The sequence below is a fragment of the Bombina bombina genome, chromosome 10 (assembly GCF_027579735.1).
Source record: "Bombina bombina isolate aBomBom1 chromosome 10, aBomBom1.pri, whole genome shotgun sequence".
Taxonomy (NCBI): Eukaryota; Metazoa; Chordata; class Amphibia; order Anura; family Bombinatoridae; genus Bombina; species Bombina bombina.
In genome coordinates, this window is record NC_069508.1 from 40,624,901 (window position 1) to 40,644,449 (window position 19,549).

Sequence of the window (19,549 nt, forward strand, 5' to 3'; positions counted from 1 at the left end):
CAGCTGGAGGTTGAGAGGCAGCAGACTCTGACCCAGAAAGTTCATAGTCTCAGAAAGAACTTCATCCTCGGATAACCCTCTCGGTTAAATTAAAAAATTAGTTGATGTACTCTGGGAAGGAGTGCAATATGTAACCTTTCGCTTGCGCTTAACAGGGCGAGGTAAAGCATTAAGCCCGCAGACACCGTCTGAACTGCGCAGTAACATCGGGAGAAAATGGCCCCCTCCAGATGGAGGATTAGCAATGCTACGGGAAAACTGCATGTGTATAGAGATAACAATGTAGGGTACCACCTCACTAAACGACAACTCCTCAGAGGTGGACGGCTCCGTGATATCAAACATGTTTGATATTATCACATTATCAAGGCATATGGAACATAATTATCACTTTATCAAGGCATATGGAACATAATTGAGAGGGGGAACTAGGGCCTCCTCCCCATATAAACAGGAATTGCTCTATAGGAATTGAGGGAGTGCCCTCTAAAGAAACCGAATCCTCCATCACTAGTGCAATAACCGGAGAACTAGAGAGATAAAACATCCTCCCTTTTTTTTTTCTAATAAAATAACGGCACCTCTTTTTTTATTATATCTTTCCCCTTAAACTCTTACTACCCTCCCTGCAAAGCCCTAGTGGAGCGGCAAGAAAGAAAGGCGACCGGAACAACAGCTGATTAACTACAGCCTTGGGAGCCCACACACGGAACAAGTTACAGGGGCAAATTCAACCCGGAGCTCAGTTTAACCTCCAGAGTCTGTATCCGTTAAGGCACTGCTCCTTCAACTACACCCTGACACCTAACATCAAGGCTCCACAGTGAAGAGCCTTACCGCAGTCTGAGACTTGCAAGCCGCATGGAGGCGGCGCCATCTTGGCTCTCAGCCATAACCCACGCAGTCTGTGCTGCGACTTACCCGAGGAGCTGGGACTATCCCGGCATATCCCTGCTGGTTCATCGAGCTGACCACATCATAAAAGGAGCATCTCTTATAGAAGCAGGCGACCAAAGAGGTGAGCTATTGACCCTAAATACAAGTATTGCAGCCACGCTCTGTCGCAAGAAACTATACTATTGGGGCCTAGATTAGGGCTGAAGCTCTGAGACTGACTTGCCAAAAAGCCGTTAGTGACAGGAGTAGAGATAACGGCTGTAATAAATAAAGCTCTCGGTTGGGACTCAGTCAATAGCTCTACTTGAAACCCATTTTGCATAAACATTTAGACATAAAGACCTAATTATCAGTGCTAGGCCCATCAGGGAGGCCTGCACTTCATTTCATTTTATTTTATCTTTAAGTTATCCTGCATATTGCTCTTAATCAAGCTGTAACTGAGACTCAACAGGTCTCTCCCCTCCCTTTCCCGCCGGCCCTGATTGCCTGCGGGTCATACCCCTATACCTTCTCTCACATCGTCCTAAGGGGACAACCCCCCAGGGGAGAGACTAGACTAGAGACTAGACTAGAATACACACTTTAGTGAAAACCACCTCAGCTCCCAGGCCTTACGGCACAGCTCTTAACTAGCTCAGCCTCAATTTATATGTGATACCAGGAACTGTGTAAACAATGTGCTAGCTTTATGCACTGATGCCATAGCCCCAGTCGGCCCTGAAGCAGATATCTTTATAGTGCAAAACAGTCTTTTCCTTTTCCCACTATTTGCCTTCTATATCTCATGCCACTACAATTGCAAAAGCACAAGATGCCACAATCCTTTAAAAGAAAACAAAATTCCCACAAAACTCCGAAGAGAACAGTGGCAGACCACTTTAGCCAACACACATCCAGACAACAATCTGGCTCGGAAGAGGATGCCTCAGACACAAGCAGCCTTAACGATGCTCGCATCAGAACAACACTATCCCAGGCCACAGGCCGTCTACAACGCCAAGATGCTGACACTGATAACAACTTAATGGACTCTATCAGGTCGCTCCTGGCCTCGCATCACGACTCCCTCTCCAAGAAGTTTGATAAGGGACATGCTGATCTGAAAAGGGACATAGCCCTTATAGGAGAAAGAACAGATGCGTTGGAACGCAAGCAGGAAGATCTCAGGGTAGACCACGGCAATCTCTTAGATTACTCGCAGAGTCTGGCAGAGCAGATCACTGACCTCGAGCTCAAACTTGCAGACCTTGAGGATAGGACTCGCCGCAACAATATTAGGGTGAAAGGTATCCCTGAATCTGTGCCCCCACAGGAGCTTGAAAAATTCCTCCACGACTTTTTTGTTGCAGTCCTTGGTCCGGAGATTGAGAAAGAGATGCTCCTCGATAGAGCCCATAGAGCCCTGAGGCCGAGGACGATAAACCAAGAGATGTCGCCCGTCTACACTATTACACTTTTCGAGAGAAACTTCTGAGAACCCTGGCGGGGGACAAGTCACTCCCGGAGCAGTATGCTGACATTCAGGTATTCCAAGATCTCTCTCCCCACACTCTCCAGATCAGAAGACATTACCAACCCTACACTAAAATCTTGAGAGACAAGGGCATTAAATACAGGTGGGGCTTCCCTGTTAAGCTCTACATCAATAAAGATGGACAACAATATGCGGCATCCTCACCTCAACAGGCAAGGGAATTACTCCAAAGATGGAGCCTACTGCCACAAGACCCACTGATACCACCCCAAGCAATCGTACCTGGTAGAGGCCTGAGAGCATCAGCCCCTGAGTGGGGCTCCCTTCCACAGAGACCCAGCAGTGACCAGAGGAATACCTCAATATCTAAGACTAGAGACGCTCCCTCGTGAGATACTCCATCCTGGTCATTGCTCTGATGTGCATATAGTTATCTCCCCAATTGGGGACTTATAATTGAGAGACTCTTTACTACTACAGAGACTGACTCGTGTGTACCGAGGGTACACGAAGATTGGTGAGACTGCTAAGACATAATGGATGTTTTCTCTTTTTACATTAATGTTCTCTGGCTATCTCTCCTCCTCGTCTCCCCTCCACTCCCTTCCTGTTTCTCTTTTCTTTTTTACACTACTCTTCTTCTCTTCCTTCTTTTTCCCTCCCTTTCTTACTCTACCTCCTTGTGCCTGTAATTATTCGTAAATTGTACTTATCTAACTCATTAAGGTCAGTTAAGTGATGTTGTAGCCTGTGGCTTACTATGTTCTAGCACTTTACTCAGATGACCACTGCTTAGTGAGGCACATGCCCTAACTACACTAAAGGGATATCCCACGGTAGTAGAGTACATTAACAACAGCTCTACACTCCCACTCTAGACTGCCTACTCCCTCTAGATTAATGAGTGCTACGCAAGGGAGTGAATCCCCACCCCTTTTTACCCCAATGCTTAGGTGTGCACTATCCAGAGTCGCGCTTGCCTTAATCTTCAGTTAAGAGAAATAACTAAGAAGTAACGTGTACAGTAAATAACTTTACACCCCCGCCTTGGGTAGCATACCACCTAGAATTAAAAAAGACTACACATGTTTGAATACCCTTGCCCCTCTAAGCTACAACTACTGAAGTAGCCGTCTTTCTCCTTACTGGGAAAGGCAGGAGTTGGGTCACTTGAACACCTATTTGGCATTCATCTCCCATTAAATAGCAGCCTGAGTTCCCAGACCTATATAATCCCTAAATTGGTTCTTTTGGGCTGATGGTCATCATTATGTGATGTTATTTGTATCCATGTTGTTACTGTTTACTCTGTTGTTGTTTTTACTGATAGTTATGTATGTACCTCAAGTTATATAAGATGTACAAAAACCAATATCTGCCCAGAGTCTTCAACCTGGCGACCACCAGGTCCCCACGCTGTTGCTGTTCTAACTGATATTTATGTATATACCTCACAAAGGTTAGATGGCTATCGTCAGGAGTTGCACACTTTTTAATCCCCACTTGTGACCAATATCCCTAATGTTAAGTACACCATTTATAGCTATTCATAAGCACCTTCAATATATGCCCCATCGACTGTGTTGATCTCATACCATTTATACTAACAGTCCCCCCCACTTGTACCTGATCAACCAGGAATTAGATTAGTTCTCAACCTGGCGGCCGTCAGACTTACATGAGAAACTAGCTCTAAGGTACAAGATCGACACCCCTCCCAAGCTTAGCCCCTGCGAACTGACGATGGCCATCACATATATTGTCTGTTTATAAGGATGTTGATGTTGTTTATTGTTGTTTTTCCTTTTATTGCTTTGGGCTGTTCATCCTAATACCTCTGTTCATAATAGCAGAAATTTGGGGCCTGGAACACCTTCCCCCACAAGAGCACCTTGTATGCACATAACCTCCCTTGAGGAGACATTATAGACAGAGAACCATAAATACAGACTAACACACGAGTCTTCCATTCTCTCCCCCAATCTTCATTCTTGCAGAACTGAGATTAGACTTCCCATACCCCAATTTTTCTCTTAGCCTTATACCAGAGATAACAATATGCACCCATTACAGTAATATAACATAAGACCCTCGCTTACAGCGAGAAAATTACAATAGTGACTGGGGGCGTGAGAGAGGGGGGGGAAGAGTTCTCTCTTTCTCTCTCTTTCCCTCTCTCTCTCTCCCTATTCTTGCACGTTTTAAACTGACTGACTGGGGCTCGGCTATCTTTGCTGGCCTCTCCCCCCCCACACATCTATAGTTGTGCTCTCCAACTGTTAGTTGCGAGATCACTCATTGTGATAGTGTTTATATACACATCGACATACGCTAGTAGCGTTTGAACCTCAAGACATCCTGTTCGTGGCCTGAAGTGCTCCAACACCCGCCTCCCTCCTTTTCCCACCCATATCCCCTTGTCCCCACTTACCTGCGCCACCCGCCTTAAAACCTTTCCCCTTACCCGCAACTGAGGTCCTCATTTGTTACCCAGGAGGCGCCCGCTCATAACATGGCTCCCGTTTTGGCTGCCACCCTGAACGTCCAGGGACTTAACTCACCTACTAAAAGGAGTCTCCTATATAACTACCTATTCGCCCACAAAATACACTTAATGTTTTTGCAGGAGACCCACTGGGAAAGGGGCTCTAAGCAGCCCAGGAGTTCCCCTTTATATCCGATCTGTGAAACTGCCTCCTATACGGAAAAAAAAAGAGGAGTTGCCATAATGATCCACTGTGATGTCAGTTGTAAGATAGACCATATTGAACGAGACCCTGAGGGTAGGTTCCTTATTCTGGTTTGTGTCCTGAATGGAGCCCTCTACACGTTGGCATCCATCTATGCCCCGAATACGGGACAGATCCCCTTTCTCCGAAAATTCTTGAACAAGCTAGATCCAATCAAGAGAGGACATCTCTTGGTGGGGGGCGATCTGAATCTGGTCTGGAACCCAGTGCTAGACAAGAAAAAAAACACAAACCACCCAACAGACCGTAACCTAATTTCACTGTCAATGGCCTTTCGTAGGCTAATGTATCAATTTGGACTGTTTGATGTCTGGAGATGCTTAGCTCCGACCGAACTAGACTACACACACCACTCGGTGCCCCATAATTCATACTCTCGGTTGGATTATCTGCTCTGCGACTCATGGACACTTGACAAATTTGCTGTGTCAAAGATCAGGCCCTGTCCGTGGTCGGACCACGATATGGTTAGTGCCCAATTCTTAGCCTTACAGTCCCCTGACTGTAGGCCGTCCTGGAAACTTCCAGACCAGTGTCTCGCGGAAACAGAGATTCCACTCCTAAATGAAATCATCCTAGATTTCTTAGCACACAATGACACTGGGGATACGAGTCTTGAAATAGTCTGGGCCACCCTTAAAGCGTACCTGAGAGGTAATTTCATAAAGAAAAAGGCCCAATGGAAGGCGGCTCATAAGATTCCCTTATCAAAACTGTATGCCGAACTAAGACTCCTAGAGATGGCCAACAAAAAAGCCCCGGACCCCGCTCTTGCCACCCAGGTGGGTGCAATAAGGTCTGAGATCAACAAACGAGAGCTTTTAAAAGTGCAAGCCAACCTATTCAAATTAAAACAAATATACTATAGCAAAGGGAACAAAGCCGATAGGCTTTTGGCTCGCAAACTTTGTAACAGGGCGGTTGCCAGTAGGATCCCGGCCATCAATTCTGTCCGTGGCATGGTCTGCTCTCCTAGGGAGATCGGTCAAGCCTTCTCAGACTATTATGCTGCCCTTTATGATCTAGACAGCGGTTCTAATGACCCACCGGTGAGCGGTGGGGAGTTGGGGCAATTCTTAACCAAGTTGCGTCTACCACAGCTGAGTGAGGAGTCTGTTGCAGACCTTGATAGACCATTCACCTTAGAGGAAGTGAAGGCGGCCGTCCTGTCCCTTAAACCTCATAAGGCCCCTGGTCCGGATGGCTTCTCCACCCTCTTCTACAGAACCTTTGTGTCTCTTCTTTCTCCTCTTCTACTCCGACTGTTTAACGATGTGGCTAAAGGAGGCAAGATGTTAAGGGAATTCTTGGAGGCTACTATTATGACCATCCCTAAAGAAGGGAAGGACCCCAAGGAATGCGGGAGCTATAGACCTATTTCCCTTATCAATGTGGACATCAAGATATACTCTAAAGTTCTTGCGACAAGACTAGGGAAACACCTCCCTTCTATAATCCATCTAGACCAAGTCGGATTTGTTCAAGGCAGACAGGGCTCTGACAATACCCGTAGACTGCTGAACATCTTCGCTGAATCACACGATATGGGCTTGCCCCTTCTCACCCTGTCATTAGATGCCGAAAAGGCCTTCGACAGGGTGAGATGGGAATATATGTTTGAGACTCTGAGAACATTTGGGATCCCGCTCTCATTCTGTAGGGCAGTTGAGGCCCTATATACCCTTCCCACAGCGGTGGTCAAGGGGTTAGGTTTTTGCTCCCCTAAGATACACATACGAAATGGAACGAGGCAAGGATGCCCCCTGTCGCCGCTCCTTTTTGCGATGGTCATGGAGCCATTAGCGGAAGCCATTAGGCAGGACACCCAAATTCAGGGTCTGTTACTGCATGATTCAGTACAAAAGGTGGCATTATTCGCTGATGATCTTACACTTTTCATTGCCGAGCCGACCTTATCGCTCCCACCGCTGATGGCTCTTATTGAAAGATTCGGTGTTCTCTCTAACTACAAAATAAATGTAGCCAAGACGGAGGCGTTCCCGATTCATCTGGACCATCAAGAACAGAGAACTTTGCGACAGCAATACTCCTTCAAATGGTCTACCAGAGGTATCCGGCACCTTGGGGTCTTCTTGTCTCATGACAAGGAGACGGTCCTCCATGAGAACTACCACACCTTGTTGAAGACAGTTGACAAACACCTGAGAGCAAAGAAATATGACGAACTCTCCTGGATGGGTAGAATTGCAGCCCTGAAAATGATGCTGCTACCCAAGCTAACGTACATTATGCGATGTATTCCCCTCCCAGTCCCAGATAAACTTCTGAAAAATTTTCAGACCCTTTTTAATAGATATGTCTGGAACAACAAGAAACCCAGAGTCGCGGCCTCAATCTTACAGTCCCCCCTAGATCAGGGAGGGCTGGGATTGCCAAGCGTGAAGATGTACTATGAGGCGGCAATGATCTCTCATGTCTCAGCTTGGGGACGAGACCTCCCTCCCACGAGATGGAGGGACCTGGAACAGGCATCATTGCCTGCCTATATAGATCTATCTGATTTGCTGTGGTTCCCCCCGCATCTTGCTACCGTACACACCATCTCTAACTCAATTGTTAGAGGATGCCAAATGCTATGGTATAAATTACGACACCACACTCAGATCGCCCCCCATCCTTCTCCTATCCAACCTGTACTCCCCATACTTCAGACCCTCCCCAATATGAGACTGAACTGGTGGCGGCAGATCGGAATTTTGACAGTAGGTGACTTTTATGTAGAAGATCGGCTTCTAACGCAAGACGAGATGGTGGCAAACTTTGAGGTCCCGCGGCAATTGGCATTTGAACTTCTAAGATTAAGATCTCTACTAAAAGCCTGGGGGTTCCTGAGAGATGCCCCACGGCCTCTTACGGCTTGGGAAGCTCGATGGAAAACGGGCCTTCAGACCTATAAACCCCTCACGGCACACTATCGATGCCTACTGGTTCCCCCCACAATTCCTAAGACGAGACATATGCTCTCCTGGGAGGCAGAGCTACAAACGGTATACTCCCCTAAGAAATGGACATTGGCCATCGCCAAGACCAAGGCTGCCTTACATTGCACCACGATGTACGAGCTCTACTTTAAAATGCTCACTAGGTGGCATCTGGTCCCAACCAGACTGCAGACCCTCTATCCTAATCACCCCCCCTCCTGTTGGAGAAACTGTGGTGGCATTGGCACCCCACTACACACCTGGTGGACTTGTCCCAACCTAAAGGCACTCTGGGGTAAGACCAGTAAGATCTGTTGCTTGATGGGTCTTCCAGAGATAAAGGACCCCGGAATGGCTCTTCTACACTTGGGTTTGGAGAAAGTGCCTCCGCACCAGAGAACCCTTCTTATATACATACTCACCTCAGTTAAAATGGCAATTGCCAGGAACTGGAAAAAAGTGCACCCTCCAAAATGGCAGAGTGTATTGGAATACCTGAATTATGTCAAGTCCATGGAAGACTTTGTCTACAGAGTCTGGCGCAAGTCGGAAACTTTCTGTCTTGTCTGGGAACCCTGGGAAGCTTACCTACAGAGCCTCAGAGCTAAATCTTAGGATTCCCTGCCCCTTAGTGTCACTGGCCCCTGATACGGGTCCAGGACGGTCTGTCCACCCTTCCCCCCCTCCACCCCCCCCCCCTCCACTCAATGAGCCCCTCCCCCCCCCCTCATCTAATATCCTCTCCCCCCTCATAGGGGGTACTTTAGCCCACGATAGCGCAAGGATGACTGAATCTTGATTTCACTCCTTTGGAGCGATGGCCCTTGTTGGCCCCTCGCATCCGCTCAACTGCTTATACAGGCAATACCCACATAACAACCGGCTACTAGCGTAATTCCGCTTTTAAAAAGCAGATCAAAAGGCGGAAAAAACGCCAAAACCTTAACCTACCAACTGACAACGACTCTCCTAACCTGTAAACGCTCCTACTCACTCCTCATTTCACCTCCCACTCAGGTATAGTTTGACCTTTAGATCTGTTAGGAATGGAGGTGAAAACCTGGTTATATTATGCAATATCTATGTCATTTCAATGTAATGCGAGATACCATTCTTGTGATTTCTGTGTTTACTTCATATTTGTAACGTTTGAAAGAATTGTGATAACCTATGCATATAATAAAAAATATTTAATAAAAAAAATAAAAAATAAATAAATAACGGCACCTCTATACCCCAATGGCTGGGGCACTCACCACCTCCTATGACCCAGACAGTACAGAGATGTATGACTCCTCTCTGATAGTCATGAAGGAGGGAATGAATCACATAGTGCACAATTTAACTTTTTTAACTAAACTTATACCCCTATAAAAATAACAATCCCCCCAAAATAAAAACACCCCCTAATCTAATACTAAACTACTAATAGCCCTTAAAAGGAGCTTTTGTAGGGCATTGCCCTAAGTTAAACAGCTCTTTTACCTCTGAAAAATACTAAATCCCCTCTAACAGTAAAACCCCCCACCCCAAAAAAAAACTAACACTAAAAAAAACTAAACTACCCATTGCCCCTGAAGGGGCATTTGTATGGGCATTGCCCTTAAAAGGGCATTCAGCTCTTTTACTGCCCTTAAAGGGACACTAAACCTGCCGAGGGGAGGTGCAGAGCTGTGTTCCCGATGCCTGGATCCTCAGCGGCGGCGGTCCTCGGTGGCATGGAGGCTCCACTTCATCCGATGTCCATCGTAGACTGAAGAATGAATGCAAGGTACCGCAATCAATTTGGGGTACCTTGCATTCCTATTCGCTGAAATTTTTAAATAAGCCAATAGGATTAGAGCTACTGAAATCCTATTGGCTGTTCAAATCAGCCAATAAGATTTAATTAGCTCTCATTCTATTGGCTGATTTTAAAATATCAGCCAATAGGAATGCAAGATACCCCAATAAATATAGGGTACCTTGCATTCAATCGTTAGTGTGCGGCGGACGATCGCATGAAGAGGAGCCTCCATGCTGCCAAGGAGTGCCACATCTGGGAAGACTGCTCCACACCTCCGCACCGCCTTCGTTGTGGATGAAGATAGAAGATGATGGACCCACCTGGAAGAAGACCTTCTCCACCGGACTTCAGGAACCGTGAGTACCTATTTGGGGCTTAGTGTTAGGGTTTTTTTTTGTTTGTTTGTTTTTTTAAGATTAGGGATTTGGGCAATTGAAAAAGAGCTGAATGCCCTTTTAAGGGCAGTAAAAGAGCTGAATGCCCTTTAAAGGGCAATGTCCATACAAATGCCTCTTTAGGGGCAATGGGTAGTTTAGGTTTTTTTAGTGTTAGGTTTTTAAGGGCTATTGGAAGTTTATTCTTAGATTAGAGGGTGTTTTTATTTGGGGGGGCTTTTTTATTTTCATAGGGATTAGGTTTCATTTTTTTATTTTGGATAATGTGGTTTATTATTTTGTGTAATGTTAGACTTTTTTATTTTCTGTAATTTAAGATTAGTTTAAACTTAGTTTTCTTTATTTTTAAAGTAATGTTAGTTTTTTTATTTTAATTGTAATTTAGGATTATTTTAATTTATGTAATGGGGTTAATTTAGGGGGTGTTAGGTTAGGTGGCTTAGTGGTTAGTTATTTGCGTTGTGGGGTTTGGCGGTTTAGAGGTAAATAGATTTATTATGTTAATTGCGATGTGGGTTAATGGCGGTTTAGGGGTTAATAGATGTATTAGGTAGTTTGCGATGTTGGGGTTGGCGGATTTAGGGGTTAATAATTTTATTAGGTAGTTGGCTGGGAGTTTTTTTCTTAATACTTTTTGCAGGCGGTTCGGTTTTTTTCTTAATACTTATTGCAAGAGGTGGATTCTTTCACCCCCCCTGCCATTTTCTTTTGGCTGCCTCGCGCTGCCAACATTTCATTGAGGATTCATGCGCAACTGGTGACAGACGCATTACAAACGCAATTATAGTGTATGTATATATATATAAAACCAAGACAATCCTGGGGAATCATTTGCAATAAATAATGTCATACCTCTGCTGTATATTGAACATTAAGTTCCATTCGATTGGACCATGGAGAGCAGCTGCTATCACAAGGAAACAATTTCGATGAACCGATATGAATTTCTCAACTCTGCCAATGAAAATTTGTCCAGATGTTGCACAAAGCTCATGCGCATAAGCAAATAAGAAAGCAATACCTTTAAACAGAATATAAACAAAAAGGATCACAATAATGGTGAAATAAAGTCAGATTGAATTTTTTTATGTTCTGCAGTTTGAAAAGTAGAAGCTAAATCTATTGGAAATTTAAAATCTCCTTTCTCTACTTTTGTCATTCTTAAATAAAGTAACAAAAACATACTATGTATAAATTCCTGAAGAACATTTAGAGGTGAAAATACGAAAGAGCAATAAATAAACGTAAATTGAAAAAGAAATCTCAATCATATTGTTATTATCAACATTGATTTATGTAGCGCTGAAAGGTGAACAGACAGACAGAAAGACATAAAAGAGACAAATACATAAATAAGAAATTATTATTAAAATGTCTCTTTTTTATAGTTAAAGGGACACTGAACACAATTTTTTTCTTTTGTGATTCAGATAGAGCATGCAATTTTCGAATTGACTCCTATTATCAATTTTTCTTCGTTCTCTTGCTATCTTTATTTGAAAAAGAAGGCATCTAAGCTTTTTTTGTTTTTTTTTCGGTTCAGAACTCTGGACACTGAACCCAAATTTTTTCTTCTTTGATTCAGATAGAGCATGAAATGTTAAGCAACTTTCTTATTTACTCTTATTATTAAATTTTCTTCATTCTCTTGGAATCTTTATTTGAAATGCAAGAATGTAAGTTTAGATGTCGGTCCATTTTTGGTGAACAACCTAGTTTGTCCTTGCTGATTGGTGGATAAATTCATCCACCAATCAAAAACTGCTGTCCAGAGGTCTGAACCAAGAAAAAAAGCTTAGATGCCTTCTTTTTTATATAAAGATAGCAAGAGAACGAAGAAACATTGATAATAGGAGTAAATTAGAAAGTTGCTTAAAATTACATGCTCTATCTGAATCACGAAAGAAAAATTTTGGGTTTAGTGTCCCTTTAAGGCAAGAGAACATTATTAGCTCATGAGAGTGGAGTTCTACACTCACCTGAATTAGAAAGAATCTCAGAGGTTTTCAAGTTCCACCTCTCCTGCATATGACATCATCTTTCTTCAACATCATTGCAAAAAGGACATTAAACCAAATCAAATCTTGATTAAATACTTAAAGGGGTAGAGTGCCCTTAATTTTTCTCCCCTGTTACTTTTTTATATATTATTTTTCTCTTTTCACATTATTCATCTCTCTCCTTTTACTTTATTCCCATGATACATTTTATATTGTTTACAAATAGCTAATTTACCTTTATTTTGGTATCTATAATAGCTGATTTTACCTATGGTATACCTATCTATACTGAAAATGTATAAGCTACAGCTCAGTAAACATAGCAAGCAAAATAAATTACCCTCCCAGTGGGAGGTAGGAGACATAAGTAATAAAATCTTAATTTTCAATTGTCAATATTGGGCTTTGGTAGGCAGATAGAGATAATATAAAGAATCATGTGTTGGTACAGAAGGTGATAAAATAAGTAGGTCTGATTTTCTTCCAAGCTCAGCCCATTATAATGGGTTGTGATTTCAAAGAACAAACACAGATATTTCATATACAAAAATAAACAAAAAGAAGCCATTTCTCCCCTTAAGTAAACTATAATTATAAAAAATATGCATTGCCCATTTATTACTTATTTTGCCTGATTTTCATATGTTACATACATTTTAGATGTTAAAGACACACAAGGTGAGGTTTAAGATCTACAATAACCAAGCAGTTAATTCCAGATAAGCCATATAGACCTCTGAGGTAGATATCAGTAAAGGGTACAGATAAGCACAAATCTATTCTTTAATTTATAGAATTTTGCAGTTAACAATAAAGCCTCATATCTGTGAAGAAAATATGAAAGAGGAGAAAGTAGAGAAGAAAGACATATAGGAGACAAATATGATTCTTCAGGCCTGCAAATCAGTCTAAACACTGATGATACCCACTAACAATTACAGATTTTGCTGACATACATTGTGTTGAGCTGGGGTGAAAACAAACACTAATGTCGCAAGATGGAAAAAAGAGAAAAAAGGGTAAAAGAAAAAGAGACTCCCTCCAGTCTCCTAAACCTGCACACTTCAACCTTTTTTGAGGAAAGAAAAAAAAAAGGTCTAAGAAATCAATACCTGCGCCTGGGTCCACAAAAAACCCCCATATCTTTTCACTGACTTGTGCTCTAAGGAAAGATCCTCTGTATGCAGTCATTCAAACCTTTACCCTTAACCACAGGGAAATTGGAATAAAAAAAATCATTAAAGTAATTTTCATTTGTAACATCTAAAAGAGGATATTTTAACATATTTCTGTAGTTTGTTTATGATGTAGTAAATGTCCTTCCATGTTAGAACAGATTAGTGAATATAAAAAACGTGACACTGGATGAAGCCCAGGACTTGACCCATTGATGAAATAGGATGAGAATGTCAAGCAAGCAAGGTCAGCAACATAGCAGGTAAAGTGCCAGAGATAATCCAAGACAGTAATCAGAGGTCAAAAACACAATTAGGCAAAGTCCATTAAAATTAGCAAACAGAAGAGTGGCTGAGGAGTACAGAGTCCGCAACAAACATCCACAATAAGACAAATTAGAAGCAAATCTTACGAGCCAACTATGACAAACAGACACAGATGGCCATGGCTCACGCAAATTTATAGCACAAGTGGTGGGAAACCAACATACAAATGATGCAATGAAACATGCAGAATGACATGCTACACAGAATGATACGATACCTTAAAAATAGCATGCAAGACATATAGGGCCGATGATGGAGAAAATCACATCAATCAAATCTTTGGGGTTTTTTTTTTAGACCTTATATTGTAACATATGAGCCTCCCCTTCACAGAGAGCCCTGCATAGTGAGATAAACATTTCTCAAGGTGAAAATTTCATTTTTTAGAGACGTCTTAGATCATCTTGCCTGAGATTTCGATCATTGGGCCCATTGCGAGAAAGATTATATGGAAGTGAACAAAGGTTGCCAGGCAACCAAAGCATGACATAATCTTTCTATGTTGTTTGTATACTTGTGGGATATGTTACTGACCACTAGCAGAGTGTTAAAGTTGTTCTTAGTTATCAGTCAGTAACTAACCTAACACAAACATATTTCCTGTTCACTTAAAATATTTTGTTGTTGTTTTGCCAACATATTTGAATAGCACTGCCAAGTGTAATGAAACATTACAAATAGAGATAATAATATTTATGACAAATAGTGCTATGTATTTATGTGATAGTTTAAGTTGAATGTATTTTAAATGGCATTAGGCTGAGCAGTGCAGATTAATAAATGTGACTATCATTATTTGTAAGCAATGGGAAATCATTTATTTTTGGAAGCTGGAAAATAAGAAAGCATCAGACACAACTGTTCTTATCTATTAGACATGGTGGTTTCTTGTGAAAACTTACTACACTGAAGGTTTAAGTCTCAGCTCATCTGACTTTTAAACTAAATGTGCAGTGTCCATTGATTGTCTAATTCTCAAATTACATGGTTGAGGTTCAAGCTGCCAATTCTAATTCTTGCTCCTCCTTAAAACGTTACTTTTGTCTCTGCAAGCTTTGTCTCCTCATTTCATTCATGGTAAGGAGGTTATGAATTGACACTGAAATTACAGTTATACATCAGGGATTGAGACTGAGGTTAGGATTAGTGATTAAAGGGACATGAAACCCAACATTTCTTTTTTCATGATTCAGATAGATCATACACTTTTAAACAACTCCATTTTATTTATATTATCTAATATGCTTCATTCTCTTGTTATTCTTTGTTGAAGGAGCAGCAAAGCACTACTGGGATATAGCTGAAAGCCAATAACAATAGGAATATATGTGCAGCCACCAATTAGCAGCTTCTGAGCCTTCCTAGGTATACTTTTCAACAAAGGTTACAAAGAGAATGAAACATTAGATAATATAAATAAATTGGGAAGCTGTTTAAAATTGCATGCTCTATCTGAATAAAAAAAAATTGTGTTATGTCCCTTTAAAAATAGGGTTAAAAAAAAAAAAGTTAACCCCTGTGACATTGCATTGAACACATTCTGGTGATTGCAATATGATGTCTATAACATGTTGGCAATTGTAAAACTTGGAAAAGGGTGACATAACTGACAAGAACTGTGCTGGTTATTTGCAGTCAAAATGTATGTATCTATAATCAAGGTACAATCTAGACTTCAAGGGACAGTCTACTTGAATATTGTTATTGTTTTAAAAGCTAGATAATCCCTTTATTACCCATTCCCCAGTTTTGCATAACCAACACAGTTATATTAATATACTTTTTAATTCTGTGATTACCTTGTATCTAAGCCTCAGCTGACTGCCCCCTTATCTCAGCTCTTTTGACAGACCTGCATTTTAGCCAATCAGTGCTGACTCATAAATAACTCCAAGGGAGGGAACACAATGTTCTCTATATGGCACACATGAACTAGCACTATCTAACTGTAAAAAAACTGTCAAAATGTTCTGAGATAAGAGACGGTCTTCAAGGGCTTAGAAATTAGCATATGAGCCTACCTAGGTTTAGCTTTCAATAAAGAATACCAAGAGGACAAAGCAAATTTGATTATAAAAGTAAATTGGAAAGTTGTTTAAAATCATATGCCCTATCTGATTCATGAAAGTTTAATTTTGACTAGACTGTTCCTTTAAGGTTATATTTTTGTGAAACAATGTATTTTACTATACCTGATAGAGGAAAAATAATGGATCCAATTTCCACAGAATCTGAAAAACGCACTTTGTGACGTTGGTTTTGTAAGACTATGGCTACTTCATGACCCTAAATAAATAACGGCATAAAATGATGAAAAATCTTTTTGAGAATAAGATCCAGCAATATTTGAAATCTAAATATTTGTATTAGAGAATAAACCTGTGCATTAACTATATATTATGTGACATTAAAAATATATATATTTTTTATTTTTATTTGTGTTTTAAAAGATTATTTTTATTTGTGTTTTATCCGTTTTTTTATTTTAATGGACCTGATTTTAGGGCGGCAGTGCTGGGAGGGGTGGCAGTGCGGGGGTGGAGAGGCTGCCGGAACAGCAGCCAGGGCAATGTGTCTGCTGTCTGCTCAGCTGAACAGTTTAATTTTTTGCAGAGTGATCTGTAGTGGTCTCTGAACCATTTACAACTTTCAAATAATTTAATAATGCTGTCATACAGGGCGTTTTTGTGGGATTTATATACTGCTCCAAATGCTTTTTTTTTTTATTACACAGAGCACTTAATACCTGCTAAACCTCGGGAGTATCATGTACAAACATAATAAAAACACTGTACAAAAAAAAAGTAGCAGCTTTAATTTGGTATGAATGTTCCTTCTGCTGTCAGGTAAAACGTTTGCTATAACCCCTTCATCCAATCCAACGTACATATACATTGTCGCTTCAGGATGCTCCAGCACTCTCTGCTGTTAAAGGACCAGTCAACACAGTAGATTTGCATAATCAACAAATGCAAGATAACAAGACAATGCAATAGCACTTAGTCTGAACTTCAAATGAGTAGTAGATTTTTTTTTCTGACAATTTTAAAAGTTATGTCTTTTTCCACTCCCCCTATACCATGTGAAAGTCATCAGCCATTCACAAATGCATACACGTACCATGTGACAGCCATCAGCCATTCACAAAATGCATACACACTTATTCTTGCAAATGCTCAGTAGGAGCTGGTGACTCAAAAAGTTTAAATATAAAAAGACTATGCACATTTAGATACTGTAAGTAAATTGGAAAGTTGTTTAAAATGGCATGCTCTATCTGAATCATTAAAGTTTAATTTTGATTGAGTGTCCCTTTAAGTTACAGCCGAGATCTGGAGCTCCTGAAGCTTCAGGCATCTGCCGAATATGGAGCCAGAATGGGATCTTTGCTCCGCCTCCATATTAGGGCAGATGCTTGATCGTTACAGCTGGTGACACTATGTGGACAGGAGGCAGGTGGGCGGCCCAGCAGAGGAGGTGGGAGGGGCCCTACACTACGGGGGAAAAAAAGGGGACGGGAGGGGGCAGCTACACTATGGAAAAGGGGGTGTGGGGGACCCTAAACTAAAGATTGCGGGTGGGGTGGAACACTACGCTACAGAAAAGCAATAAAAAAATTAAAAAAAAACAACGGTTTTCAGGTACTGGCAGGCAGCTGCCAGTACTTAAGATGGCGGCAGTAGTTGGGACAGGGGAGGTTTAGAGAGCTGTTTGTGGGGGGGGGGTAAGGGGGATCCTACACTGCAGAAAATCTAATATATATATATATATTATTATTTTTTATAAAAAAAAAAAGCCTTAAATTTTCATACTGGCAGACTATAGGCCAGTACCTAAGATGGGAGTGACCAGTGGTAAGTGAGGGAGGGCAGAGAGCTGTTTGGGAGGGATCAGGGGTTGGAAAGTGTCAGATGGCAGGGTAATCTCTACAATAAAGCTAAAATTAACCTTTTAAGCTACCTAATTAACCCCTTCACTGCCGGGAATAATAGAAGTGTGGTTCGCAGCTGCAATTAGCGGCCTTCTTATTACCAAAAAGCAATGGCAAAGCCATATATGTCTTCTATTTCTGAACAAAGGAGATCCCAGAGAAACTTTTACAAACATTTGTGCCATGATTTCACAAGCAGTATGTAAATAATTTCTGTGAGAAACCCAAAGTTTGTGGGGGGAAAAAAGTAGCAATTTTTTTTTTATTTGATGGCATTTGGAGGTGAAATGGTGGCATAAAATATACCAAAATGGGCCTAGATCAATACCTTGGGTTGTCTACTTAAAAAATATATATATAGATTTGATAGGTAAATAAAATAAAAAAAACAATGCTCTATTTCGGTTTAAATTGAGTGATAGGAAAAATGCTAAAAATGCTCTGGTATTTTGGGCAAGATTTTGTCTAGAAGTCCTGGTAGTGAAAGGGTTAAGCAAAGTCTGCACACATTACCGGTTGCAGACTGGGGAAGGCAGCTTGGTGGTTACCTAGGCATCCAGAAAGTGTCCCCCTAGTAACAAAAGTCAGCTATCAGAGTGCTTATATTTTAAAAAATGTTTTAAAGTGTTATGTTCTGCCATTTGTTAAGCCCACTCCCCAGACCCCATCGCTACTCCTGCCCACCACATATCACACTTTTGTTGAGTGTGTGTGTGTGTGTGTGTGTGTGGGGGGGGGGTCCCTCTTTTGGCTTTTGAAATGTTGAGAGGTATGGTTTTACTCAAAAATTTACTTTTTTTTTACTTTCTATTATAAAACTTATTTCATTCTCGTTATCTTTAATGGAAGAGGTAGGACTAGGCACATGTTCTGAGCACTTTAAGACAACAGTGTTGGTTATACATAGTTAAAGGAACATTAAACCCAAAAAAAATTCTCTCATTATTCAGACAGAGAATACAATTTTAAACAACATTCCAATTTACTTCTATTATCTAATTTGCTTCATTCTTTAGATATCCTTAGTTAAAGAAATAGCAATGCACATGCATGAGCCAATCACATGAGGCATCTATGTGCAGCCACCAATCAGAAGCTACTGAGCCTATCTAGATATGCTTTTCAGGAAAGAATATCAAGAGAATGAAGCAAATTAGATAATAAAAGTAAATTAGAAAGTTGTTTAAAATTGTATTCTCTATCTGAATCATGAAAGAAAAAAATTGGGTTTAATGTCCCTTTAATCACTGTAAAGAAGCTGTGTTTGTAATATATTTTGTAACAACATTATAAATTGTTACAAACACTGCTGCCATATCATGCTCAAGATTTGTTCACCTGCCTAAGCATACCTAGGTACGCTCTTCAACAAAATGTAATAATACAAGTAAATTGGAAAGTTGTTTAAAATCACATGATTTATCTGAATCATGAAACAAAAAGAGTTTTCCTTTTAATTGATGATTTATATTTAGTGTCACCTTTAATTACTATTACATGGACATGCTGATCACAGTAAAGCCAAGTGTGACATCAGCACTGTTGAAGCGGATTGGCTGTTTTATTATTATTTTTTTTTATATGCAGATAACAGTAGCTGAAGGATAACTGTTCACAAAGCAATTACTGTTGTGAGATTAAGGCATTTTGAGGTAAAAAATATCTTATTTTTTTACATAGAGATGCTCAGGTGATATTTTCTAGACAGTTTTTTACTGTTATACTGCATCACTTTCAGGTGAGTTACCATGAGTATTGTGTCCCTTTAAAGACAGTATATAAACACTATTAGTTATGAGCCCTAGCTACCTGTAAAGATGTGCTCATAATGACTGTGGTAGTCCAGGTTGCTGATCTGTCTTCAGCCAT

General features: G+C 41.0%; 1 protein-coding gene across 1 annotated transcript in view; it reads right to left on the reverse strand.

The window, feature by feature from the left end:
* The window catches only part of C10H1orf146 (chromosome 10 C1orf146 homolog), a 30,097-nt gene extending 10,548 nt beyond the window's left edge, over nucleotides 1-19,549 (reverse strand). The window contains exons 1-3 of the mRNA XM_053693703.1: nucleotides 19,490-19,549; nucleotides 15,942-16,035; nucleotides 11,100-11,268 (exon numbers count right to left, since the gene is read on the reverse strand). Coding sequence (XP_053549678.1) covers nucleotides 11,100-11,268; nucleotides 15,942-16,035; nucleotides 19,490-19,549 — 323 coding nt within the window. The remainder of the gene's footprint in view (nucleotides 1-11,099; nucleotides 11,269-15,941; nucleotides 16,036-19,489) is intronic.